The sequence below is a fragment of the Coccinella septempunctata genome, chromosome 2 (genome assembly GCF_907165205.1).
Source record: "Coccinella septempunctata chromosome 2, icCocSept1.1, whole genome shotgun sequence".
Taxonomy (NCBI): Eukaryota; Metazoa; Arthropoda; class Insecta; order Coleoptera; family Coccinellidae; genus Coccinella; species Coccinella septempunctata.
Genome location: NC_058190.1, coordinates 53,557,810 through 53,584,610, shown reverse-complemented (window position 1 = coordinate 53,584,610; position 26,801 = coordinate 53,557,810). Strand labels below are relative to the sequence as shown.

General features: G+C 38.5%; 4 protein-coding genes and 1 long non-coding RNA gene across 7 annotated transcripts; 3 read left to right on the top strand and 2 right to left on the bottom strand.

Moving 5' to 3' along the window:
- Nucleotides 1-1,138: 1,138 nt before the first annotated feature.
- On the top strand, nt 1,139-7,399 carry LOC123307229. The gene is made up of 5 exons (XM_044889457.1): nt 1,139-3,173; nt 3,632-3,913; nt 4,085-4,341; nt 4,448-4,782; nt 5,815-7,399. Exons 1-5 carry the CDS (start codon nt 1,486-1,488, stop codon nt 6,271-6,273), a joined length of 3,021 nt encoding a protein of 1,006 aa, XP_044745392.1. The 5' UTR covers nt 1,139-1,485; the 3' UTR covers nt 6,274-7,399.
- Nucleotides 7,400-8,320: 921 nt separating this feature from the next.
- Nucleotides 8,321-11,236, top strand: LOC123308707 (lysosomal acid glucosylceramidase-like). Its single transcript, XM_044891477.1, has 9 exons — nt 8,321-8,478; nt 8,794-9,115; nt 9,170-9,323; nt 9,384-9,671; nt 9,733-9,846; nt 9,902-10,046; nt 10,135-10,211; nt 10,268-10,548; nt 10,805-11,236. Exons 1-9 carry the CDS (start codon nt 8,442-8,444, stop codon nt 10,896-10,898), a joined length of 1,512 nt encoding a protein of 503 aa, XP_044747412.1. The 5' UTR covers nt 8,321-8,441; the 3' UTR covers nt 10,899-11,236.
- An 812-nt stretch (nt 11,237-12,048) lies between these two features.
- LOC123308701 (protein disabled) lies at nt 12,049-25,734 on the bottom strand. 3 transcript variants are annotated; one of them, XM_044891472.1, is made up of 13 exons: nt 25,581-25,734; nt 24,818-25,032; nt 24,553-24,696; nt 24,337-24,471; nt 24,055-24,285; nt 23,813-23,988; nt 23,558-23,742; nt 20,389-22,113; nt 17,160-17,390; nt 16,715-17,024; nt 16,467-16,660; nt 14,481-14,738; nt 12,049-13,473 (listed from the first exon to the last, which is right to left on the bottom strand). In XM_044891472.1, exons 1-13 carry the CDS (start codon nt 25,609-25,611, stop codon nt 12,656-12,658), a joined length of 4,653 nt encoding a protein of 1,550 aa, XP_044747407.1. In that variant the 5' UTR covers nt 25,612-25,734; the 3' UTR covers nt 12,049-12,655. The 3 variants fall into 3 exon arrangements, with proteins under 3 accessions (XP_044747407.1, XP_044747406.1, XP_044747408.1); XM_044891471.1 differs by lacking the exon at nt 25,581-25,734 and adding an exon at nt 25,144-25,547; XM_044891473.1 differs by lacking the exon at nt 25,581-25,734 and adding an exon at nt 25,144-25,546 and having other exon boundaries at nt 20,389-22,065.
- LOC123308705 lies at nt 25,595-25,985 on the top strand. The gene is made up of 2 exons (XR_006537156.1): nt 25,595-25,707; nt 25,745-25,985. It is a non-coding gene; the product is annotated as an uncharacterized LOC123308705 (long non-coding RNA).
- Nucleotides 25,878-26,763, bottom strand: LOC123308704 (complex III assembly factor LYRM7). The gene is made up of 4 exons (XM_044891476.1): nt 26,604-26,763; nt 26,401-26,544; nt 26,084-26,165; nt 25,878-26,028 (listed from the first exon to the last, which is right to left on the bottom strand). The coding sequence occupies exons 1-4, from the start codon at nt 26,613-26,615 to the stop codon at nt 25,946-25,948; spliced, it is 321 nt and encodes a 106-aa protein (XP_044747411.1). The 5' UTR covers nt 26,616-26,763; the 3' UTR covers nt 25,878-25,945.
- Nucleotides 26,764-26,801: the final 38 nt, after the last annotated feature.

The following is a 26,801-nucleotide window of genomic DNA, read 5'->3' as shown; positions in this document are numbered from 1 at the left end:
TGGACCCCTTATTTAGTTTGTTGAACCACCGCATGGGGTCGCTTCCATCGCTGATTTTACGTTTGTAAACATTTCCATAACCTCATTCTTTTCGTCTTTGTCTGCAGTGTGAAGTGCATCGTGATCCCTAAGTGTTTTTTCTGATAATTGAATAGGATGTCGGAAAATAGAAATATTAAAAGCAATAAATTTTGTGTGCCGAACTGTGGTGATAAGACTAGTAAACGTCATCGGTTTCCTGAAGCAGATAATAAACAACCGGAAATTATCAAACTTTGGATGGAAAAAGTTTGTAATCCCTTGTTGACTACTAAAAGTACTGAACAAATACGAAAATCCTATTTTGAGTGAAAGTGTGAATTTATTTTTTACATATATATGGGAATTATTGGTTACATGAATATTAGTGCTTTATGATGAAGGGTTCTCCCAAATTGAATTGAATTGAAAAAATCAGCAAAGTACTGATGAAACGTCGACTAAGTTAAAAAAAAACAGTGTTTTCCTTCAGTCCTATAACCAATAATTCCCATAGGACATTATAATTATTTCTATTTTATATTTTACATATATGGCCATACACTTTGATGTATATATCGACATTAGAATCATTTCTATTTTATTTTTTTCCTATCAAGTCCATACACTTTGATGTATATTATATGGACATTAGAATTATTTCTATTTTATTTTTTACTTATAAACCCATAAACTTTGATGTATATTATATGGACATTAGAATTATTCTTATTTTATTCTTTACATACACTGTGATGTATATATGATTTATTTATGAAGAAATATAGTTATATCATTGCCTACATATGTGTTTTTTTTATTCAAGTCATCAAGCTTCTGAGAACATTGGATTTGAAACAACTCGTACTGGAATGGTAATATAGCATCTTGACATGCTATATTAACTCATTCCAGTACGTTGTTTCAATCCCGAACTTCAAAAATCAAATCAAATGATTTTAAATAGGAAGCATTTCAAATTTTCCCGCTCATTTGTTTCGAATTCCGGCCGCCAGAGGGCGCTTTTATTTCCTCGAACCACCGCATGGGGGCGCTGAAACTTGACCCCACTTCTTAGTAGGGGAGTTTCCCTTCTATATGGGTCTGTTCTGTGGTTCTCTGCTTATGACGTTACGAGTTTGGTGTGTATATTTTTCTGTTTTCTGTGCACTATGAAATTTATTTAGCGCGGTTATTATTATACACTCTTATATAGACTTTTTTCTAAATATTTTCGTAAAGTAAGTTCGCATATGTGATCTGCCGAAAAAGTACGTTGAACTTTGACGCTTCATAATATAATTTATTGCTCCGAATGAAAATGCAGTGGACAGCTGTGGTTACTGCTATCTGTGGATGACTGGATGAAGAGTAACGAAGCTGTGAGTACCTTTTGTTGAAAATGTGGGCTCTCCAGATAACTTGTTTGACCTCATGAACTTTCTAATGACTAAATGAAAACAAATTATGGATGTTGTTTTTGAATCGGGAAATATCGCTCAAGGTTCCGGTTGTTTTTTGATAATGGATAACGATAGTGGTTATGTTTCTAACAACTTAGATCAAGAATCTAACTCCGACTCAGTACCAGATACTTTGAACAATTCATCTGTAGAAATATTGAAATCGCTTCTGCCTAAATCTGTCTACATTAGCGAAGATGCTCTCCTGGAGCGTCCAGATCCAGATCAAACTATCACAGCTACTACCAGCGAAGAGGGTATTCAAGAATTTTCGGTTTGGAATTCTGACAATTTGTCTAATGTTGTGTTGAATTGTGCCAATGCTGCAGCAGAATGTGCAGCTTTACCTAAGTTCAATAGTTTTCAATCCGATTCAGGTAGCTCAATCAATTCCGTAGTGGTTCCAATAGCTCCACCCATATATTATGATTTAAACAACAAACTGAATTCAAGTCCTCCCCTCTTGAATGATGATGAAAATATCAGCAGTAATCCTAGTGATGGTCCATTTTTTGGATATGAAAATGTTCCTATGGAAGGTACAAATCTAGCGTTCAGAAATTGTTTCGATATTTGCACAAATGGGTACAGTTCAACTGAAAACCAGATCAATTCACTGTTTTTGGGATTCTTGAGTAATACACAGAAACATACAGGAAAGAGTCCTTCTGTGAAAGAGGCTATTTCACCCAGGGAAGGACCCAATATTTCCGAAACAGAAACAGATCCTACAGTCAATGAAATCTTGGTACAAAAATCTGATACTCCTGAAGAAACACATGGACCTTTTGTTGAAAAAAGTTCTGACCCAGTTGCAGATGATTCTTTGATCAACATAGAAGATCTTCCTGTTTTTATTGAAGAGTATCCTATTTCATCAGGGAAACCTGAAGATGCTACAATATTATCTACCAGTGTATTGTTGAAGAATGAAACAATGAACAATGTAACTCCTCTAAAGTTGGAAAATATTGAAGTTGAAGAAATTTCGAATGTTAGAAATGATGGAAGCTGTTCATCCGCATGCGTTCTAGATTTGAATAATGAAACCAATAATGCAGTTAGTGTTCAGACAGAACAACTTCAAGACAAAACCAAGATATCAAATGAGACAGAAACCGGAAGTAATGTTCTCACAAATGTGACAAATATTAGTATTCGTGATATTGAAGAAGCAGGTCCAAGTAAAATCTCCATCCCACAGCGGAGAAATTCGACGAAAAACAAGGAGAATTTCGCTGAAACTTTCAAGACGCCAAGCAAATGCCGTAAAAGGAAATTCAGCGAAGTGGGAAGCCCTGACTTATTTTCTGATGATGAGAGCAGTAAGGCCAAACCTTCGGCCTCTCCGAAAATTATTGAGGAGAGGTTCGTTCACAAATTTGATCATCGGTTGATCAAGAGAGTGCAAAAGACTTTGAGCGGTGTGCCCCCACCACCGGACCTAACCATCACTAGATTGACTGTGGATGACATCTTGGAAAAACTGGAGGCGAACAAAAGTTACTTTTGGACCACAGAAAATCTGACGCAAGCGACGATAGAAAAATCCGAGGGAGAGAAGGCATCGTTGAATGGCAGTCACAATTCGTCACTCGGATGCACTAGTTCGATACTGATTGAAGGTCAGCATGAAGAAGCCGTCAATAAGGAGTTCCCAGACATCCTCTATTCAAGGCATCATGGGTTACAGTGAGTACAAAAAGCTTAGTAAATTTTTTCATATCAAATCAAATTTATACAAATGGCTTTGAAAAACCTTTCAGAATTCCTTCAAGAGTAAAAGAATCAGACATATTTAAATTCATAATGTTCCATTACAAAATTTAATTGAAAAATAGGTCAGTTTTGGCTTTAATAGATAGAGAATTTTTGTTCTTTCAAGGATCGTACACCATTTTTTAGATAGACCCCTTCTTGAACAATCAATGCACTTATTGGCAGGTCATAAGATTTTGATACGTTCAGATTGTTTAAAGAATGCTTGAATTTCTAAAAATAGAGAACTACCCCTGCAGTATACTCAAAAATTACTTGTTTTGGACCTTGCTAAAGTCATCTAGATTAGGTTTTCAAATCTTCACTCTCTATTAATAAAAGTAATGAATTGACTTCAAATATGAATAGGATGAAACTTTCTCTTATTCTAGTTATAACCGGAGCAAACTCTCCGAAGAAATAGAACATTTATGTGATAAATACGCAAAGAGGTACATCGGCGCCGAGACGCAATCCACCTGTAATGCCGTAGAGACTGAATACATGAGTCCTGGCAGACGCAAATCTGCAAGGCCAAAGTGGGCTGTCAAATCGCCAGGCAGACGGCTGAGCCATTTGGCCAAGAGACGGATCACATTCTCAAGCGCAAGTTTGCAGGCCAGCAGTTCGTCGAGTGCTGCATCTAGGGCCAGACAGATCTTGATCGATTATAAGTAAGTAAATGTAGAAAAAACTAAAGCAAATGTAAAAGACAGAGTTTAACAGCAAAAGGCAAAGTTTGTACTGGAATTTCACGAGATTTATTTGATTGACTTCATTCTCTATTATAATATCATCAAGACTGAAGGAGAATCTTCGTATTGACTTTGCTGAAATGTCCACAGAAAACTGGAGCTGCTTAACAGGAAGAAGAGTCCGAAAAAGAGCCCCATAAAGACGCCCATGAAATCCCCAATGGCCAGCCCTTCCAATGGTAGAACTCCTAGCAGTTCGGCTAAAAAGAAGTTGAGAATGCGTTTCCGTTTACTCTCTGGGGATTTCAAGGAAATGACCTCGGAACCGAGCTCTAGTGCATCCAGTTCCAAAAGGGCTCTATTCCAGAGTCCCGACAAAGAAACCAAATTTAAACATATGTTAACGGGTGAGTGGTTATCATCGTTTTTGATTTATCTACTTTGAGTAAATTGTTTTACTTTTATCATCAGTTGTGTTTAAACATCTGGAGTTTGATGTGTAAAAAATTACAGGCGCATCCACTGCCGTGAACTCCTCATTCGAAAGGGACCTGGCCAATCGGGGCGCCAAAAGATCCTTGTTTTCCTCCCCGAACAAGATCTCTTGCAGAGCCTCGCTCTTTCCGTCGCCCAACAAGAAGTCGCCCTTCAAGAACCAACACACCTTCGAGAAGAAGAGGAAGAGGGACGACGACGACGAGAATATCGCCAATCAACCCAAATTCTTCAGAAGCCAGTCCTACGCCGAACGGGAAGTGAAACCCGAAAGTTCCTTGACGAGGACAAAGAGCGAAAGCGTATTGGTGAATTCGCAGACAATGACTGATTTGAGCGCTGCTAATAAGAAGGTAGGTAATTTTTTTTCAGGGATCTAAACGACAGACGACAAGATACGGATACACCTGTCAAAAAAAAATCCCCTTTAAAATGTACCTGGGGAACCATCTATGGACGTCATACAATCTTTATGTTCCGTTCCCTCGAAAAAAATGCGTAAAATCCGTTAAAATCGAAAACGACACGTCTTTGGTAATTTTCAATCGTGAATGCCCAGTCGAATGTTACGCCCATGTCTCGGTTATCTTCGCTTCCTCTCGGTGTTGTTCGTATAACGTGAAGTTAGCCGAACTCCAAATATTCTATGGTTTCGTCTGATGACTTTTGAAATTTCGAATGTCGTCCATTATCGTGAATTTTTTTGAAAGAATTACGTTCATCGTTAGTCAAAAAGGAAAACTTTAATCGGCAGAGAGATTCGTCGACTTACGATATATGCCTAGCTCTACTTTGTTCCGGAGAAAATTCCGTACAATAAATATAGTCACTTTTTCAAGCTATTTCTGGTATTCATTGAAGATCGAGAAGTGACGTTGGAAATATCGTTTCGCAACCGATCGGAAGCTCGATTCAATGGATTCCTAACAACACCTACAAGATTCCTTGTCAAGAAGTTCAATTTCAACAGCTTTTCGTTCTGGAACCTCGAGTGGTCATTTCAAAACGCTACTCCATGGAAACTGCGACATCCGGGGCGCTGCGGCCGCTTATCTACGAACAGTCGATTTCCCGATAAAACAACCCTAATCCCCTAAATCTATCTCAAAAATACGTAAGAAAAATATAAAATTTTGACATTTCTCTAAATTAATTTATTTTGTGGCCGACATCGATTATCATAGAAAATTCCATCGATGTTAGTTCGACACTGATGACAGAAGGGGTGTTTTACATAGAGCAAAGAATACTGTTTTTGGCTTGGGTATTCATAAATTTCACTTTATCATGATTTTTTCTGCAAATCGGTCCGTAAAGGTGAATCTCCTGACCATACTAGTATATTTTGGTTTATAGGAAACTTTAAATTCTACTTATCTTTTCAGAAATTGCAGTGGGCTGTCTATGATTCCTTGAAGGATCAGAATATAACCACTGCCCATCCCCAGTTCAAAGACTTCGCCTGTGTTCTGGCCAGGGTTACTAGAAGGTGCATCGTTTCCTCCAATATCCGCCTAGAAGGAAGTGGGACCAGCGAGAAAATTCTCAGAGTCGCGAGACGTCATGTTTACGCGGTCGTTAAGGGAAAATCGGTGGAAGAAATAATGAGCGAAGTGCACAAAACCAGGGTTAAAAATATAAAACCCCAAGGGTACATAGCCCCCCAAGACTATAACCCCTTCCCTCGTGAGTCCAGCTATAGCAGAGAGTCCGCCTTGAGAGACAGAGATAGCAACAGCGGCGACTCAGTGACTAAAAGTTCCTCCTCCCAAATGACTACGAACAAACCGGAAAGTAGGATTGATCGTATACGTAAAGTGATAAATTTCGAGGACAACAGATAGGGTGTGATTTGTACATAATATTCAAATATTTGCATGAAGACTGAGGAACTGGTTTAGGTTAATCGACAGCTGTAAATATTTATGGATGTATATGAGAATATAATCCGAATATGATTTTTTATTTTTATTTATTTGGTCAATTATAAAGGAAGGTATTACACTTTGTGGGTGAGATTTATGGATGATGCGAGTTTATGTTTTTAGGAAAGTTTTAAATGGTATTTGATATTGTGACGCACAGGTAAGAAGGAAATTTTTAAATAATAATTAGGGTGTGTTAAAGTGATTTGACAGCATTCAATCCAGAGTGTTCAGCCATTAGAATCACATTAGTGTAGGTTGAATGATTGGAATTATTCCAATGGGACACGTCTCTAGATGAACGCTTGCCAACCTTTAAGGATTTTTAAGAAACGCTTAAAATGTAAAAATATTTTCTTTGATTCCATTTGTGCCTTAATCAATCAACAGAGTATTAATAAAGTTGGTGAGCGTTTTTGATCTCGTCCATTGTTATTTGTTCGAATAACAAAGTATCATGATTTATTTTTTTTTTCTTCGGAGTTGGTTTTTACCAGGAAACCATTTTTCAGCCTGATGACTGATTGGATCACTGTTTAGATAGGAACCCTCAGTGTCTTCATAATATTATTTAAGTAGCCAATTTTTGTTGTAAATATTGCTTTAGAGGGAGTTTCGAGACATTTCAAGAGTATTTCTACACAGTCTGGCTTGATGTGCTCAATTTACCATCTGTGAGTGATACTCTGAAACCTCAAGTTGCAATATTTTTTCACTATAATAACGACAAAGTGTAAGGGAGATTTCTCAGTTTGTCCAAAGTTACGACTGTTATCATTTTTTTGTTTGTAATTTTATTTGATTAATTTGTTCCTTCACCATCGGAAACACCTTTGGATGACACTATCAGCAGGTCGGATAGAATTTTTTATACAAACTGTGAAGTGTTGTATTCTAGTCTACTTGTTTTATTCTATCGCACCTTTAATTTTTTTAGGGGGTGTGTTTGTTACTGAGAATTCCTATGATTTATTTAGTGGTAACTTAAACTTCGACAATAAGTTATATTGTAATGCTTTGAGTTGAAATATATTTGAGAAAATTATTTCTTATGATTTTTATTTCAACAAATATTGGGTTAAAGTCGATTTTTAAATTGTCTGGAATAATAGAATGAAGAAATTGATTAATTTGGAACAATTATAACCTTTTTGGAGATTTTGAGAAGAGCAAGTTTGCGACCACATTACGCCAAAACTAGTCTATGCAAAGAACCCTTGATTTTTTTCTGGTTATATAAACCATTCAAAAATAACCTTTGAAAATTTCATGGACGTCGGTGAAACCGTTTGGTCCTCACGAATTTTTAAATGACCCCATCTTTTTCTTAATTTTTCGAAGGTCAACTTTCGACATGCGTAACTCCCAGAAAGCTCATCGTAGAGCTGAAAGTTACAGATATTCTGAAAGAGCAACTCTTCTAGTGATAAATCTCGAAATTTCATCGACGTTACTGCAATCGTCTTGTCTTGACGAATTTTGAATTGAACACATCTTTTCCGGAACTTTCGACATGTGTATTTGCCAGAAAAATCCTCGTAAAGCTAAAAGTTATACATATTCTGAAACATGAACTCTTTTTTTTGATGAATCTAAAAATTTTATCGACCTTACTGCCATAGCTCGATCTTGACGAATTTTAAACACATCATCTTTTTCGGAAGTGTGGTTTTCCATAGAAATCAGAATTCCTTATCTATACTTTCGAAATCTACATAGGTATCATAGAAAATGATATAATGAAAAATCCACACTTATCTACAAATAACTGGTAATATGCATGCGACTATACTTACCTCATTTCAAAAACCGTTGCTTGTATTTCAATGTAGCTATATTCGAAGGAAATTTCCTTGGTTATCATTCTCAATTTATCAATTTCAAGTTGAGCCTTGACGTAGATAGCATTTTCGCCAATATAGTTCGAAAATTTTCAAGTTCATCATGCTCCACCTTTGAAATTCATTCATTGTCTCCCCACTTGAATGATTTTCAGATAATATAAAGTCGATATCTATCAGTTTATCTCGAAAGAACGCCTATATTTATGTAGGATTGAATGCCAAGGATTGTGTTCTCTCGAAAAAATGTTTCCGTTACTTATATGTGAAATTTTTCTTTTCGGTAAGTTCATTCATCGATATATTGAAATTGATTCGAAATACATAATTACATTTGAAAATGGCGGTTTCACAGGTTAACAGAACATGAAATTTTTCATGAAAATGCCATAAATGAATCTTTTGGCTTTGAAAACGCTGAAAATTTCAAACATGATATATTATGTAAATATTAGATTAGCCCCCTTTTTTTGAAAACGGTATGAGGCAAAATGTGAACTGCTGGGGCTATTTAAATTTGGTTTTTCGTGCCCAATTACTTATAATGATTTAAGAAGCCCTAAATCAATGCCATTCCTCCATATAATTTTATTTTCAGTGTATGCTTCTGCGGCATCCGATTGTCTCCTTAGAGAATATGGGGAAAATAAAAAAGTTTGCGTCTGTAATTCAGAGCACTGCGACTATTTCTCCGAGAACCTGGCATTGGATAAAGTGAACATTATAACTTCAACGCAATCCGGGGCTAGGTACAGAACAAGCGTTCAAGATTTCGAAACTGTCTCAAACAGCACAAACCTCATTACAATAAATAGAAACAAGACATACCAAAAAATTAATGGGTTTGGAGGTGCGTTAACAGATACTGCTGGTGTCAACATCATGTCACTTCCTGCAGGAGCAGCAGAACATTTAATGAGGTGCATAAATGTTTAAAACATATCGATTTGTTAAAAACAAAAAAATTTCTTCAGATCGTATTTCACCGGAACGGGATCTATGTACAACCTTTGTCGCGTACCTATGGGCGGAACAGATTTTTCAACTCGTGGTTACTCCTATGATGATGGACCCGAAGATAAGAACTTGAGTAATTTTAAACTAGCAGAAGAGGATTTCAAATATAAGGTGAATTGACATTTTGATTTCGCTGTAAGCAATAAAAGATCATCTGGCCTGATTTCACAGATACCTTTGATGAACCTGGCTCTGAATTTGAGCATGAGTCAAACAAAACTGAAGTTTTTCACTTCAACGTGGACTGCTCCGAAGTGGATGAAAGAAAATGGTAAATATGCAGGCGGTCATCTCAAAAAGGAACACTACCAAACTTGGGCCAATTATTTCGTGAGATTCCTGGAAGAGTACAAAAAACAGGGACTAGAATTCTGGGCTATATCAACCGGTAATGAGCCCTTGTTAGCCAAACTCCCATTCATAAAAATACCCTCCGTTAACTGGGACTCCAAAACAGCTGTGAGTTGATTGAAGATATGATTTGGTTCTTTATCGATTGCATGAATTATTGGACTTTCAGAGCATATGGATCAGAGATCATTTAGGACCCACTCTTAGATCTTCTAGATTTTCAGATATCAAATTATTGGCTATAGACGACCAGCGATTGTTTTTCAAGGACTATGTGGCGAACGTGAGCAAAATAATAAATTTTTTCATGTTTTTATATTAAATTCTTTGTTATTTAGGTAATGAAAAATGAAACGACAAGAAGTTATGTTGATGGTTTCTCAGTGCATTGGTATTTGGACACAGATATTTCGCCAAAAGTTTTGGAGAACACCCATCAAAGGTTCCCTGAAAAATTCATATTATCCACAGAAGCTAGCTCTGGTATGTAGCTCTCGATTATTACGTTTAATAATAACGTTTTGAACAAATTCACGGTGAAACCTAAAAATATATACGTATTTCTTGGTAGGTTTTCTTCCTTGGCAAACACACGTTGACTTAGGCGCTTGGGACAGGGCAGAAAAGTACGCAAATGATATATTGGAAGTGAGTTGGTATATGAAAATTTTATTTTGTAAAAATTCACGTTTCGACTGATACAGAATCTCAACAACTGGGTAACTGGCTGGGTGGATTGGAATCTAGCCTTAGACACCAAAGGTGGCCCAACTTACATTAACAATCATATCGATGCTGCCATCATAGTAAACGCTACAGCTGGAGAATTTTACAAACAACCAATGTATTATGCAATTTCCCACTTCTCGAAGTTCATTCCCGAAGGATCTGTGAGAATCGACGCAAAGTCGGACGTAAATTTGCCATTGGTGGCTCTCACCAGACCTGGACCAGATAAAAAAGTAGTTCTGGTGGTACTGAACAAGTAAGTACAAATCGCGAAATGAAAAGAAAAAAAAAGTTACATGTTTCTATGTTCCAATTCATCTGTGATCACAAAGTTGGAGTCTATGGTGAACCACGTCTATGATACGTGGACACAGAACCAGATTTCTTTTCAGCGTTATTTTTAACGAACCTTTCAAATTGAGGCACAATTTCGGATTGTTTGAAACAGTTTGGTTAATTTGTATTTCATGCTTTTGCGATAAATTGTATTAAACCAAGCAATTTTTTCTCAGGAATAATGAGGATGTACCTGTGACTATTAAGGATGAGTTGAGACACATCAACCTGAATCTGGAAAGGAGGTCCATCACAACGGTGATTTACTGAAAAAAATTGCAAAGAGGAACGAAAAGACACGATAAAGAATACTCATTTCTAAGATCATATAGGAAGGCAAGATTTTGAGTCCCATCATCATCAGTGTCCCTGTGGAGAAATTATTAATATCTGTGATTTTTGTAAAAAAACGAATAGCTCAATGAAGTAGCTTAAGTTTCATCAGCTGTCTATGGATTGTTTCAGAGACAAATTCAGTTCATAAAAAGTAGCAGATCTTTTATTTATACCCGTTTCCTGTTCATAATTTATTGTATTCAAACCATTTCATAGGAAAACAATTTAATTGGACAATATGTATACATAAAACAATAAAATTTTAATAAATATTGTGATTCAAATTATATATAACATTATAAATAAAAATGAGAATTATTGTTGATTCGTCATAGTGCTTTGGTTAAGGATTGCTGTTCGATTTCAACTGCGGTTCCCCGAGGTTGCGTTCGGAAAAATGCAAAAGCAGTTTTTATAAGGCGATAAGGGTATCTTCGATGCGATTCCGGAAGAATTGAGAAACGCTGTTCATCGATGAAAACGGGGAAAATTAAGTTCAACAGTTTCAGGTACTCTGATAATTGTGATGTAGATAATAAAGGTACAAAATAAATCGGCACCTTCCGCCGATGCAGGTGGCTGGGAAATCGCTATCTGTGAGCGAAAAAATGCCAAATAAAGACGAATAATCCGATCGTGCCCACACCTAATATAGTCCATTCAATATTGATTGATATCCCAGTAGGACTTGAAAGTCGAATCTTAAATCTGGTCATAAAAGATCTTCAATAATTTCTGTAGTTTCAATCACAGAAGTGGAATATAACCTAGAAGAGTATTTGAAAAGAAGAAATATTCAAATTCAGAGCATATTAATCAGCAATCAAAATTGATATAATTATGTTTCCAATTTGTTGGATTAAATTAATAATGTAAACCAAAGAGTTGTTACTCTTTGATGTAAACACCTCTAGACTACGCAAATTACCTTCGGTCAGTGCATAGATTCACAATAATTGGTCTGTGGATCGCCGTTTATTCGCAATACCAACCTGAATTCCGCAACACAAAATCTGAACATAAGGGCTATTACCAACTTAAATTCGATTTTCCATAGCCACCCGAGATGTCAATAATTCTTGAATGGACTAATTAACAAATCTATGTCAGTCGCAAACTCAGATCAATAAAAAACTCAATAAAAAATTGATCTGAGGTCGCAAAACTGACAAAAATGTTCTGTGATTAGCACCGATCACAGACAGGGGTGGGTAGTACCGATTCAACTCATCGAGAGCGAGACAGGGGTGGGTAGAACCGATTCAACTCATCGATAGCGAGACAGGGGTGGGTAGTACCGATTCAATTCATCGATAGCGAAGTGTTTTTGGCGTCGATATCTATGAAATTCATTTCATTACGACTTTTTAAGCAAAATAGGCCGGGAAAGGGCCTACTATACAGGCTGAGTCTTTGACTCTTAATCAGTATATTCTTGAGGTCAAAAGAAAAACTTTTTCCTTTACCATTTTTTCCGAAACGGAAATTCCACCCATCGCCGTCGTTTCGTATGCAGAACAACGTTCCTCAAAAAGAAAAAAACGCGATTTCGGACCATCCGAAACCTCAGCACTACTCAAATTGAGACTAAGGCACCAAAAGATAATTTCGTGAAGCCCGGCCCGCTCTGGAACAAAGTCTCAGGTTTTGAAAACACATCGATTCGAGTATTCTAAATTGCCTAAGTAGTATCAATCTTCAGTCCATTTACTATCACCATTTTTTAAATCTTTTTTATCACTATCGCCGAATATATGCACATCGCCCGCGTCCTCGCAGAAGAAGTCGTCGTCGAACGGGTCGTTCTCCCTCGAGAATATGTTGACCGATTCGGACTTCTTCAGGTCGGCCCTGAGCACCCCCGACAGCCTCTTGCTCAGCCTGTTCGAGTGCTGGCCGAACTCGAAGGTGTCGTTCTCCTCCTCCTTGATCACCGATATGGAATTGTCATCGGAAGGATGATGGATCTTGTCCATCGAGAAATCGTCCTCGAACAGGGACTTCGAGCGGTTCTGATACGGGCGAGGCTTCGCGTCCTTCGGCCCCTTCCTCTGCAACTCGATCATAGACAGCTGCTGCTTCAGCTTGGCCGTCTTGGCCGTCACGTTGACCTCGCCGTCGACCTTGAAGTCGTTCTCGCGACCTCGAAGCTCCGGCTGGAAGTTGTTGTCGAAGCTCTGCTTGGGCTTGGACGACGATTTCCTGGGGAACGTGTTGGTGTTCTCTTCCGCCTTCGGACCGTCCTTCTTCTTGCGGCTCTGCATCGTGAAGGACTTCTTCAGGTCGGACGGGCTGTTGTCCAGTTGCTTCTTGGGCGCAGGGACGTCGGAGAAGTCCGATTCGAACTGGGGCTTGACGTACGGGCCGTGCGGCTTGGTCTTGTAGCCGTCCCTGGTCAGGGACCCGGTGTCGGGCTTGTGTCTGTACACCGGTTCCGAGTACTGGGAATCCCTGCTTCTGGACCGTCGGCCGCCCTTGTAACGCTTGTCGCGTTCGCCGTCGCTCCCCGCTGAAAATGTACGGGTTTTTTCAGTGTTAGAACTTGGAAAAACAATCTAGAGTCATTCGGGGCAACTGTGCGCACTTTTGTCTTTCAAGCCATACCCTGTTTCAAATGTTGAAGCTAGGAAAATTAAAACATACTCATAAGATAGAGAATTTTCTAATCTATAAAAAAACATCAAAAAGCAAACAAACAAAAACGTTATATTTCCGCAAAAAAGAATTTAGTAGAGAAAGTCGGAGTGCGTTCACATGCCCCGTATTGCGGGTAAGTGTGCGCACCCTCACGGGGTAAGTGAACGCAGTGCTTAGTGAACCACACAATCAAAACAAATTACAAAATATTGTCATCAAAATGTTACAATATTAGAGAAATGCTGTTTATTGTCAATACAGAAGCGCCTTTTTACAAGCAGTGCATTATTGTTCGTGCCACAATTCTTGGTGAACACAACACTTGATACATTCCCCTGTTGGTGGCTCTTCATATTTTTCTGAACAAATAGGACAATATTGATCGAGTCTTAACCAAGAAAATCAACAATGTCATAATTTATTCCTCACTGAAGTAATGCCCATATAATGAATCTATGCGCACACTTACCCGCGCACACTTTCCCCAGTAAGCCAAAATTTGAATTGACGTTCTTATAGAGTTAAGCATCTAAGACAACCTAAAATTTTTTATTATATATTTAGATTAATATGCCCATGATCGAATAAAATATTGCTAAACACTGTCGGACTCGGAATTTGGACCTGTCAGAATGTGCAAAGATGCTAAAAATTAACAAGAAAACTAGTGAATTTGATTGATTGCAAATAAAAAGTTAAAGAAACGTGGCACGGCGCACTCCTATGAAAAACTAATATGGCGATTCTGCGCCCTTGCTTCACCCAAACGAACCCCTCTTTCATAAATTGCATGGTCGAGATATACGCACTGCGCACACTTACCCACTGCGCTCAGTTACCCCGAATGACTCTATAGGTGTCCCGAAATAAATTAATTACCTAAATGCCTCGATTTGAAATCTCCGATCTTTCTCTCCATCTCCGACGCGCTGTTCGGCCGTTTCCAATTCCGCTTGGACTGTACGTAATGCGAGGGATGCGTCTCTTCCTTCTCCAGGGGATACTCGTCCTCCCAGGGAGACTCCTCCCTGCTGTAATACCGATCGTCGTGTTTTCGGTCCCTCCACTTTCCCTGACCGGGCGGCGTGCTGGCGCTCGACCATCTTCCGGAACTGCTGTATCTTCCCGAAGGTTTGTCTGTCGAGTATAAGATAATCTGCTTAGGCCAGTTTGCACCAATCCCCCTTAAAATGAGTACTTAACTAAGCGTAAGTTAATGGACGCTTAATTTCATTCCCAGTTGCACGACTATGGTTTAACAAAATCTTAAGTAAGGGGCCCTTAAGTTTTCATGTCTAGTGATATTTCAGTTTTTTATTTTGGTGCAACTTCATTCTAGTCCAATAAAGCCTTTTCATTGGTTGGCCGGTTGCCGATGATCGTTGTCATTTCATTAACCTATCTTTATTTTCCTGTCAGTCAGTGCCAAGTAAACTATTATATTATTATCAAATAGTGACAACTTTTTGTTGCTGAATTAGCATTATTATTGATAATAAAATGGATTGTCAAATAAGAGGTACTTGACGTTATTAGAAAAACCACAGCAGTTCTGCAGCCAGTTTATGTGTTCAACAAATTATTTTAGGTTAGAATACCTCCCCTAAATACCTGAGTGATCATTACAGGAGCGCTTAAATTTAAGGCTAGCTTTAGCCATTTAAATGTCATTTAACAGTTGTTGCAACATAATCTAAGTTAAGGGTTCATTTTAAGGGACACTTAACACTAAGTGCGTTTGGTGCAAACGGGTCTTACAAAAATGCTTACTGAAGTGGATAATTTGCGTAGATGTAATATATAGGGGAAAATGAAAAACGTTTTTGTATCTGCACTGATGTATTAAGGTGTCTATACCCGCCTAAGATGCCAAAAAGAATGAAGACTGCTTTGGAGTGACAACTGACACGGATTTTCTCGGGGTACTCGAGCGCCAGCTATTTAAGGGAAAATAGCAAACCTACCCTGGTAGCTACGAGCCGAAGACAAGGTTCCTCGGTGTCTGGGGTGTTAGCGACAGCCAGTAAAAGTCAAAATCAACGTACACAACTTATATTTGTCGACTCGTATAAGGAAACACAAATGGCACTATAAATTCGTAAAGTGAAAGACTCGAGATCAGTGAATTTACAGGGCAAAACGGACGGAATAAAACAGGATCCGATCTCAAACGTTATACGTGTTCGCCAGCAAGAACCTAAGACGCACACTTAACGGACAGGTATTGGACTTCAGCCAGGTTAGGGGATGAAATACGACGACACAAAATTACGACGGCTCGTCCTTAGGCGCGTTCGGCACTCCCCGGGTATCCACACCAGCAGAGTGCTTTCCTAACCGTAGGGGTGAACACGGGAATGAACGGGAATATTCTAGGAAGGGTAGCCACCACAAAGTGCCTTCTGTACCCCCCGGGTATCCACACCAGCAGGGTACGTTATTGACAGATAATCGATTGCGTCGATGAAGACGTCTTAATTTCGACTTATCTGTGCTAGCGAACAAAAAACACGGTTATCTTCCAATTCAGGATGTTTTATACGGTGCGACATCGTTTTTCAGAAGTGAAAACGGAATAAAAACGTTGCGGAATGTTTACAATTCCGAACGATGGCGGAATCCTGGATTAGAAATTGAAAATCTTTCTCTCAAAATTAATTAAAAAAAAAAAATACTAAAATGAAACTAAAAGAATTATTCTAAAATGAGGGGGTATGTTTGAAAACAACCCTTTCATTACACAGCATAATAGTAAAGTGGTGGAGTCTGTAGGCTTTAAAAAGGTTCTTCCTCTTACAAATACCTCGAAATCAAGGTTTTATATCTAGTTTCTCAAAGACGAAGGGTACGGATGTCTCAACTTACCAAGTTCTTCTTCTTCCCAATCCGGACAGCAGCGATGATCCCGATCGCTCTCTCTTCTTCTTCTACGTCTCCTATCGTCGTCGTTCCACCTCCCCCTCGGCTCATTGTCCACATCCCTACCTCCTGCGCAGAATCTGTCGGATTCCCTATTGCCGTACTTATCCGACCAATGGAACTTCCTAGGGTCGTCGTATCTTGAAAAATTCATTTATGTTGTACCTCATTTTGCAAATAAATCAATCACTTACTCGTACTCGTCCTCCTCGTCCCAGCTGTCGGTGTGTCTCCTCTCCCTGTACCTATCGAACTGCTGCTTCGAAGACCTGGACCAGCCGATCCTCTCGGCGCTCCTGCTCTCCCTCGGTTCTCTCCTCTTCGGCTCCTCCTCCCAGGGGCTCACGTCTCTAGAACTGGAGGAGTGTCCTCCAGCCACTTGACCACCCCCGCCGCCGTGCGCCACCCATCCGCCCTGTCTCCTGCGTCTGGGTCTCTCGTAGCACTCGTAGTACTCGTCGTCGTAGCTATCCGTGGATCTTCTGTTCGAGGAGCTGTACGGCACTGGAAGAATCGGAATTGACCGGTTGGAATTGAAAAATAACAAAACTTGTACAGTATCAGTTAAAAAATTTGGAAGTTTTAAAGTTTAATGCCGCACACTGCATATTTAAAGCGAAGCCAAAAAAGGGTACTCACTTTCTGGCTCTGCCGAGGTATCCCACCATCCCTCCTGATCCTTCTTGCCGGGCTTTCGAGACCAGCGGTCGCCACCGCTCTCAGAGTCCCCTTTTCTGTAATCCGAGGGCGAACCGTTGCCGTCCTTGGAGTCGCTGGACCAGGAGAGGCCTTCCTCGCTTTGAACGGCCTGCTTTTCCCTCACGGACACCTGGGGGGCGTTCGTTTGGTCGAAGATTGCCCAACTCTCTCCTGCAAGAACCGGTCACGGTACACAAGACTCGTTTGCTCAGTTTCTAATGTTTAGTTGAGTTTGATGACTGTGCGCACATGTCATACCATCACAGAGATATTATAGGTTTTTTGTTCTTAGCGTTTAAGAGAAACCGCAGAACTCAACTTCCGTAGATCGAGATAAGACAGAACTCCGTACTCTTACTTGGGAAGCTCAGTTTCACCCCTTTATCCTACCTATCACTTCTGGGAGTACGATTCTCTGGCTGGCGTGCAAACCCGTTGGGAGCAGAAACCAGAGTGGTGAAAAAGTGTGTCATTTCCCCTATCCTAATCAGTTCTATCACTGCTGGGAGTACAATTTTCTGGCTGGCGTGCAAACCCGTTGGAAGTAGAAACCAGAGTGGTAAAGAAGTGTGCCTTTTCCCCTATCCTAATCAGTTCTATCACAGCTGGGATTACAATTTTCTGGCTGGCGTGCAAACCCGTTGGCAGCAGAATAAACTAGACTGGTGAATAAGTGTGCCTTTTCTCCTAACCTAATCCGTTCTATCCATAGAATATAAAATATCAGGAAGGAGCATGCCGGGCTTTTCCTTTAAAAAATCTTGCGAACGAAAACGACGTTGTTAGAACAATTCACATGTAAGTGTTTTACATGTTCAATAATAAATATATTTATAATATATTATAATGCAAGTACCTTTCCGATTCTCAATTCCAGGTCTTATGCTCCCTCCTGTTATTCTATACTCAAAGGTTCTATGACTTCTGGGAGTACGATTTACTGGCTGGCGTGCAAACCCGTTGGAAGCAGAAACCAGAGTGGTGAACAATAGGGAATTCTCCTCAATTAGGGTTATCACTGCATATTCAAGTTTAAACTGAATAATTATCGAGTTTCATTCATGACTTTTTCAAATTCACCGCGGAAACTATTCAAAATCATATGGGGTTTTAAAATTTAAATCGCTTGGTTCCGAGTTAACGATTTGGCAACAGCGCCTACAAGACAATGAAAAGAACAATGTCCGATCAGCTTGTTTATAAAATAACCGCTGTTGATCTACAGGCCCGTACTTACTGACGAGCTTCAACTGCAACCGGCCATAAAAATCCCATAAAATTTTACGACCTTCCTCGTTCGTCGCAGACTTCATGGACAGCCATCTTTGTCTATCTCATCAAGATAATGCATTTGTTGTCCTTTATTATCAAGGCATATTTCAGTCGATGTTGCCAGCTTGTGCAATTATCAAAAAACGCTTTAAACATTGAATACCCATTTTTATTTCTCATTTTTAAATGTTTAAAACAATTTTTTTTGGGAAACGGTTGAAATGGTTATTTCAAAATATGACGTTTCAAAGATATAAGGAGTATTCCCTATTGTGCACCCTCTCCCCTTATCCTTTTGGGTTTCTCTCCGCTGGAAGTAAGATTTCTGCTGGCGTGCAAACCCGTTGGAAGCGGAAAACAGAGTAGAGAATCGTCTCCCAACGCCGTGCTTTGTCTGCGGGACCTACGTAGTTTTGAAACCGAGTCCCGACTTCATTGCCTGTTAAGGGTGAGTCTTCGTTCTGGCTGGCGAACTAATCCGTAACACCCGTAGCGCGTTTGAGATTGGAACGTTCTTTTTCTTTCCGTCCAATTCACCACTACACACTATTTGTATTTTATTCCGAGGAAAACCTCTTTAATTGTGTAAAGTAGGCTGTTTGTTGACTGGAAAGCCCACAGAAGACCAACGTGGTTGTCAGCAACCATATTGGTCGTTTGTAGGCCCCTTAATGCTTTTCTTTTTCCAGTCGTTTCGACGAATTGAGACGAAAAGGTTGAAATAGTGAGCGTTTGTCCCCTCTATCTATAATATCTCTGTGAAAAACACCGAACGTTTTATCGATAAACCTATAGAGTCATTCGGGGTAACTGAGCGCAGTGGGTAAGTGTGCGCAGTGCGTATATCTCGACTATGCAATGTATGAAAGAGGGGTTCATTTGGGTGAAGCAAGGGCGCAGAATCGCCATATTAGTTTTTCATAGGAGTGCGCCGCGCCACGTTTCTTTAACTTTTTATTTGCAATCAATCAAATTCACTAGTTTTCTTGTTAATTTTTAGCATCTCTGCACATTCTGCCAGGTCCAAGTTCCGAGTCCCTCAGTGTTAAACAATATTTTATTCGATCATGGGCATATTAATCTAAATATATAATAAAAAAATTTAGGTTCTCTTAGCTGCTCAACTCTATAAGAACGTCAATTCAAATTTTGGCTCACTGGGGAAAGTGTGCGCGGGTAAGTGTGCGCATAGATTCATTATATGAGCATTAGCTCAGTGAGTAATAAATTATGACATTGTTGATTTTCTTGGTTAAGACTCGATCAATATTGTCCTATTTGTTCAGAAAAATATGAAGAACCACCAACAGGGAAATGTATCAAGTGTTGTGTTCACCAAGAATTGTAGCACGAACAATAATGCACTGCTTGTAAAAAGGCACTTCTGTATTGACAATAAACAGCATTTCTCTAATATTGTAACATTTTGATGACATTATTTTGTAATTTGTTTTGATTGTGTGGTTCACTAAGCACATGGGCGCCCGCAGAAATTTTTCTCAGGGGGGGCAACATATCATCTACGATTAGTTTTACTGAAAGAAAAATTTCTCTAACGGTGTCTATCAGAATCTCAGAGGGGGCCATGGCCCCCCCTGGCCCCCCCTGTGGGCGCCCATGACTAAGCACTGCGTTCACTTACCCCGTGAGGGTGCGCACATTTACCCGCAATACGGGGCATGTGAACGCACTCCGACTTTCTCTATTAAATTCTTTTTTGCGGAAAGAAAACGTTTTTGTTTGTTTGCTTTTTGATGTTTTTTTATAGATTAGAAAATTCTCTATCTTATGAATTTGTTTTAATTTTCCTAGCTTCAACATTTGAAACAGGGTATGGCTTGAAAGGCAAAAGTGCGCACAGTTGCCCCGAATGACTCTAATGACAGATTTGACTTACCAGTCGCTTCCGTATCCTTGTTTCCCATCTCCGAGCTTCCCATGATATTGTCCACCTCCGGAGAGCTCCCACTAATGATGTCAGACAAAGATCCCGAATTCAATCTAGTATTCGTCTGTATTATCTCCGTGATAACGTTGGAAATCGGACTCTTAGAGAGTATCTTATGGGGCGACTTGGGAGAATCCAGTTTCGCATTCTTCTCATTGTCTGCGCCCCTTTGTTCGCAAGCTTCCACACTTTCCTCCTCCTTTCTAACGTCACTCTCTCCGATTTTTTCGAATTCCTGATTTTCTTCGGAAGGCACTTCTTCGTTTTGTTCGATTATTTTGTTCTCGTTCTTCATCAATTCTTCCTCGACTATCTCCCTCAACGCGGCGTACCTATCCTCCGCCGTCTTGCTGTCGCTAATCAGAGTCTTGACCTCTCTGGGAGGCAAATCCACTTTTTCCTCCAACTTAACCTCCTCGCACTCCTGCGGTTCGGTGTCTATCTTAGTCTGTTTGATCTCTTCGTTGATCAGTTCCCTAAAAACGGCGTATCTATCGTACGTCCCCGTGTTGACAGTCTTACCACCCTCGAAATTCGTTTCGAAGTCAGCTTGAAATGCTGGGAATTCGATGGTCTCGTTTACTTTTTCCTTCTCGACGGCGTTCTCAGCGGCCTTTGATTTCGACTTGATGACGTTAGACAGGTACTCGGTCAATTGTACCAAGGTCATGTTGCTCAGCTGAGTGGTTGGTATGTTGAGTTTCACGGCCAACTCGTTCAAACCGCTCAGGGTCAACTGGCTCAGGGTGATATCCAATCCATCTAGACTCTCACTTAAACCTTCAGTTACGCCACTTGTTTCCTTCGCGAGATTGTTCGAACTTGCTGTAACGTTCTGAGTATTAAGTGGGGATTTACTCAAGTTAGTCGAAGGTAACAGCAAGGAGTTAGTTGGAAGGTTATACTGTCCCGGCTTCGAAAACTGTATGGGAGTGAGGTAATCATCTTCGAAACTATTGACCAACCCTTGTTTAGCCGGTCTGTCTGGAGCTGTAGCATCATTGTCAAACCTCGATTTACGCATGGGAATCGGCAAGGCCGGACTCCTCTCCACACCAATGGAAGAACTGAAAGTACTAGACACCGTAGCGTAGTTATCCATGTAACCATATAAAGAATCCTCAACATGAGGCGGCCTTGGGGGAGGTTTCACCAACAAATCATTGGCTTGTTTCTTAGGAGGAAGAGGTGGCGGTTTTATCTGCAGTATAGCCGTGTCCGGACGTGGAGGTGGCTCTGGAGCACTTTCATCTTTCACCTCTTCATCTTTCCCACAGGTCAGACTCTCTTTGAATTGCACGTTCTTGAAAGACCCTCCGGTCAAAGATATAGTGCTCAGAGCGCAGGAATTAGGGGATTTCGAAAGAGGCCTAGTTAAAAATCCAACATCTATCTTGTTCTTCTTGTATTCGTTGAAATCTTTCTCGAAGGGGTCTTGCTTGAACTCCGCCTCGGCGAACGGATCTAAAGACACGAAAGGATCTTCGCCAAATGGATCTGTTTCGAAATCGCTCAAACTCTTAGGAGTGGTGCTCACGTTGGCCATTTTAGAGCCCTTCTCTTTGACATCGGTCTGATTTTGTTGCACCAGATCGTTGAGTACTTTTTTAGGCGGATTTTTGAGCTCTTGAAAGAAATGTTTCTTATCAATATAGGGCTTACTTCTACCTGTACCTGAGGTAAAATAAAATATAAAACTAACTGAGACGAAAAAGTCACCAAAACGATAACAACAAACACAAAAATCGATAGTAGTTTATATTTTATTTTATTTTACCAGAGATTTCATTACTGGGTACCTATGATGGAGTTGAGTGTTCATGATTACAAGGAGCTGTTAAAAATTTGAAATGAACGGTACCTTATCTCTTTTGCAATTTTTTTTTCTCTAGTTTTAAGTACTTTCATGAATAATGGGACTGAGAAATAGTTCCACATCAACTTCAAGTAGAAAAACTCGGCAATAATAAATCCTTCAGTCGTTGAAATTTTTTGTTGCGAATTTTCAAGAATATATTTTCGATTAAACTTAATGAAAACTACAATCTTAAATGTTATTCTGTATGTTCATCTACTATGTATCAAAGTTAAATCATTACAGTAGTTTTGCTACAGAAATTTTTAATTCACTGCGCATACAGAATATCAAGTTTTGTAAGGTGCTCAAATTATTGTCAACTAAATTTTTTCAGTCTACAAATCATAAATAAAAATAAAACCTATGGGTAATTTCAACACCTTACATTTGTTTTTTAATTTCATTACCTTCAAACTTTCTCCAAAGCTTTCACGATATGTCATTTCTATGAAAACCTTTCAATGAATAAATTCCACTGAATTTATTGTTCTCAAGACTTCGAAGAATTTTCTGTTCACTCTTATAGAAATGAAAATGATATAAAAATTACTCGAATGACGTTTTCCCAAACGAGACGAAGTCGAGTCGTTTTCGACCAACTATAAACTGATTTTTTTTTTATTTATGAAAATGGGTAATATTCAAAATTACCCAAGTCATCAGAAGAAACCATAGAATTTACGAGCTTCAGCTAACTTCGCGTTACACGACTAACGCCGATGATAACCGATTACGCTTTCGTAAGGAAGTGAAGATAACTCGAGAACGCCACAGACATGGGCGTATCGTTCGACTGGGCATTCACGACCGAAAATGACCATTGGCGTTTCGTTTTCGCATCTTGAAAGATTTTTTTTTCTATTTTACTTGATTTTTTCGCAATTTCTTCGACGGAATGAAACATAAAAATGCATGATGGTCATAGATGGTTCAACTGGCATTTTTTAAACAGGATTTTTCAACAAGTTTTCGTATTTTCTTTATTTTACTCTTCAATATTCAGAGCCTTTGCCCGTGGTTTTGACATTGAATTCTGAAAGACCAGTGAATAATGGCTCATTAATGACAAGTGATTGAGGAAAGCTCAAGGAAACATATAGAAATGCACCTAGTTGTTTTTCCGAGGGCTAATAATTCATTTTTAATTTGAATGGGGATAAACTGGGAGAAAGTTTGAATATTTCATTCCAAACAATACCTCATGCACAGCTACTTAGTATCACGAACACCAAACTATGAATAACGTCTAGAAATGCTCACCCAAAGGATCTAACTCTGTAAAAACGTCAAACTGAGATAATATTTCTTTTTTTGTCTGTTCCAATTTATCTTCTTTAGTTTCCTTCTGAGCTGTATCCGATAACAGAGTTGAATCTTCGAATAAGCTGTTAGAAGGAGTGAACCACTCTCCACTGCTGGGTTCTTCATGGCTGCTACTAAAATCTCTGTGAGGTGTTTCAACAAGATACAAGTCAGCTATATACATAAACATTGTACGTGAAAAATCGAACTGACCTGGAGAATTTGAAATCAGTTGTTGGCATACTTGTGAAGGAATAAGAATCAAGCCCACTTGAAGTGGCTAAACTGTCTCCAGTATGAGGCGTCTTCGGACTGAATAGATTACTTGAATCTGACGTCCTAGAACCCCTTTCTTTGCCAGAGGATGGTGGTGGAGGAAGTATAGGATTCTAGAATTCATAAAAGTTTCACAAATTATGCCACAAAATCATAAAAATCCTATTAATTTCACTTACCGGGAAGGATGTGAAACTGTCCCCGAAAGGATCATCCTTAGACCCAAAGGGTTCAGAAGGAGTGATTTTCTCCATCTGATTAAGCCCTTGTTGAAGGCTATTCAATTCCAATTGTAGATCCACCAAATTCGCTACAGCTGTGCCACTCATCTTACCCTCGGCGGAATTAGAAACAGTTTTACTATCCCCCTTGATGGCTTCATATTTTGCAGGAAGTTCTGGAGTCACACTCTATAAAGTGAATAATGTAATAACATACCAGTTGATGTTTGATAACCTCACCTTATTACTGGAACTGTCAGAAAATAGTGGTGAGTTATAAAGACAGTTTTTCTCCAGATGTTGTTTGGCTAACTCTATTTCTTTTCTTTTCAAAGCGAAAACAACTTGGAAGAGATCTCTCATGGCAATAACAACCTAGAAGGAAAATATTAATTCAATAAAATGAACTGTAACTGGCAAATTAGATTTGAAACTATAGACATAGATGAGTCTCACCTGACTAGCAGCTTTATCAGTCTTTATTCCAAAAAATCTATGACCAGTATCTGGAGATCCAAAAATATAGCCAAATGCTCTAGAATCTGTCATATCTTGAGCAATAAATGAAATCTTATGTACTGGATGATGGTACAAGCAATCCTATGAAAAAACTGTAGTTCATTAAAAAGCACCACACCCCACATTGCTTTTTAAACGTTGGGATAAGATAATTTGAAATTCAGGTAAAAAAAAATACTCTGATAAAAACCAAACTGCTTACACCAGTCTTTTCATCTCGTAGTCTCAAACCATCTAGAGCAATATGGACAGTAATTCTCTGTTTATGTTCACCAGCTGCTCTGATAGCCATTTTGAGATCTGAAAGAGCTTCTTGGCACATTCTGTCCCCCCTAGCCTCGGAAACTTCCAATATTCCAATAAGTTTTGCTTTAAAACATTGTCCTTCACCTCCAAACCTGGAGGTCTCATGCTTGTCTGAAAGATATAAATTTCAATATTTTTTCTTTCCCCACTAATATATTTTTTTTTTTGTTACTTTACTTGTAAGAATAAAGTCTTCAGAAACCTTAGGCATAATCGACTTACATTTGAAGGGGCTTGTTTTCTTCCTCAAAGTTTGCATTTTGAATATTTTGGTCAATTTGAAGAGGCCAATTATTCTTCAAATTTGAAATACAAACCGACACTCAGAAGAATGCATGTTTTCATTTTTACGTATTTAAAATATAAACGTTTTGGAGTTACATCTTTTATTGATTAGATTGAGATCCATTGAAAACCACTGTACACAGGGGGTGAGAAGTAACAGGGGGTTGTATTTTCGAAACATGCGCATTGTAGAAGGTGGTGGATATTATTGATCTTTTTTCGGGGGCAGTTTGAGAAAATTGCAGAAAAGTTTCTTAGATTTTAAGGTTAGTTCTGAAAGATGTAAATAAACAAAGCCTAAAGCCGCAGGAGAACTTTTTCAAAGATCATTTTTGTTTATACAAAAGATACAAACATGAGAATACTATAAATACCTTTGTTATCATCAAATTTTTTTATAACCATTTTTTAGTACTTCACTTAGGATGATATGCCATCTTTTTATTTATCCGATTTACCGCGATTAACCTTCAGATAGTGTGTAGTGATAATAATGTTAAGGTATATGATATTGTCTCAATTTCAAAGATAAACACAGATATCCCGCGGTAGACGGAGCAGTTTATATGATTATTCAACTAAAAATATATGTTGAAAATGATTACAATCAAATTTAAAACATTTCAATACAAATATAAAGAGAAATTGGAAGGAATAATAAATTATACTAGTTTATTTTTGCATTTATTTATTAGACTAGAAATATCACTATATACATTGATTAAATTTCACTGCAGATTCAAGTTTTCTCCACCTTCATTTCACATGTCTCCTTGAATGGTATATTATCCAGTTTAATTGTTTCTGATCGTATTTTAGCTTCTACAAATAAAACAGATTCAAAATATTAGAGTTACAATTTTTATCTCAATCTCACCATATTTTCCAGGTGCAACTTCAACTGCTTGTATAACAGAACTTCTCAACTCTTTCTCAACTTCCTTAGAAAATTTTATCTTCTACAAAAAAAGAGGATATCAATTCGCTTTTATTATTTATCTTGAAATGAAACTGTTTCATTATGTAAAGAATATATTAAACTCTGATAGGTTCAAAACGTTCTATAGTTATGAGGGTAACATAACTCCTGATTAGTTCTGGTAATGTTCTACCGTCTTCTTTTCAAATATGTATATAAAAGTAGTTGTATCGAATGTAAGACTGAAAAACTGGCCCAGCCTTCGATTTAATTACCTCATCTATTACAGTCTTATCTCGCAGATTTTTATTTTTCTTATATTCATCATTTATTTTCAGTCGCACTTTTTCCAACGCAGCCAAATCACCCTCAAATACTACTTTTCCTGCTTTATGAAGAGATTTGAACGATTGTAGGACCTAGATAAAGACATGTATCAGACATATGAAATTCAAATTTCCTCTAATTAAGAATATACCTGCCGTTTCATTTTTACTTGTTTGATTTTATGAAAGAGCAGAAATAATTTATTAATTTATTATTATTTATATATTTTTCTGAAGCTCTGCTCGTCATAGATTTTTATTTTGTTTTCATTATCTAATGACATATACTTGAAATACAAAAGTGAATAAAAATAAAAAAAAACAATCAACAAGGCGAATTTAATATTAAT

Coding starts and splice junctions, on each gene's coding strand:
- LOC123308701 (XM_044891471.1), bottom strand. CDS start 25,180: ATGCAAACTTTGAGGAAGAAAACAAGCCCCTTCAAAT. Junction 25,033..25,143: donor GAAAACAAGCCCCTTCAAAT/GTAAGTCGATTA, acceptor TATATCTTTCAG/ACAAGCATGAGACCTCCAGG. Junction 24,286..24,336: donor CTGACAGTTCCAGTAATAAG/GTGAGGTTATCA, acceptor TTCACTTTATAG/AGTGTGACTCCAGAACTTCC.
- LOC123308707 (XM_044891477.1), top strand. CDS start 8,442: ATGTTTCCGTTACTTATATGTGAAATTTTTCTTTTCG. Junction 8,479..8,793: donor ATGTGAAATTTTTCTTTTCG/GTAAGTTCATTC, acceptor TTTTATTTTCAG/TGTATGCTTCTGCGGCATCC. Junction 9,672..9,732: donor ACTGGGACTCCAAAACAGCT/GTGAGTTGATTG, acceptor TTGGACTTTCAG/AGCATATGGATCAGAGATCA.
- LOC123308704 (XM_044891476.1), bottom strand. Junction 26,166..26,400: donor ATAAGACTGTAATAGATGAG/GTAATTAAATCG, acceptor CTTTTTTTGTAG/AAGATAAAATTTTCTAAGGA. Junction 26,029..26,083: donor AGTTGCACCTGGAAAATATG/GTGAGATTGAGA, acceptor TTTTATTTGTAG/AAGCTAAAATACGATCAGAA.
- LOC123307229 (XM_044889457.1), top strand. CDS start 1,486: ATGGATGTTGTTTTTGAATCGGGAAATATCGCTCAAGGTTCCGGTTGT. Junction 3,174..3,631: donor TCAAGGCATCATGGGTTACA/GTGAGTACAAAA, acceptor CTCTTATTCTAG/TTATAACCGGAGCAAACTCT. Junction 4,342..4,447: donor ATTTAAACATATGTTAACGG/GTGAGTGGTTAT, acceptor AAAAAATTACAG/GCGCATCCACTGCCGTGAAC.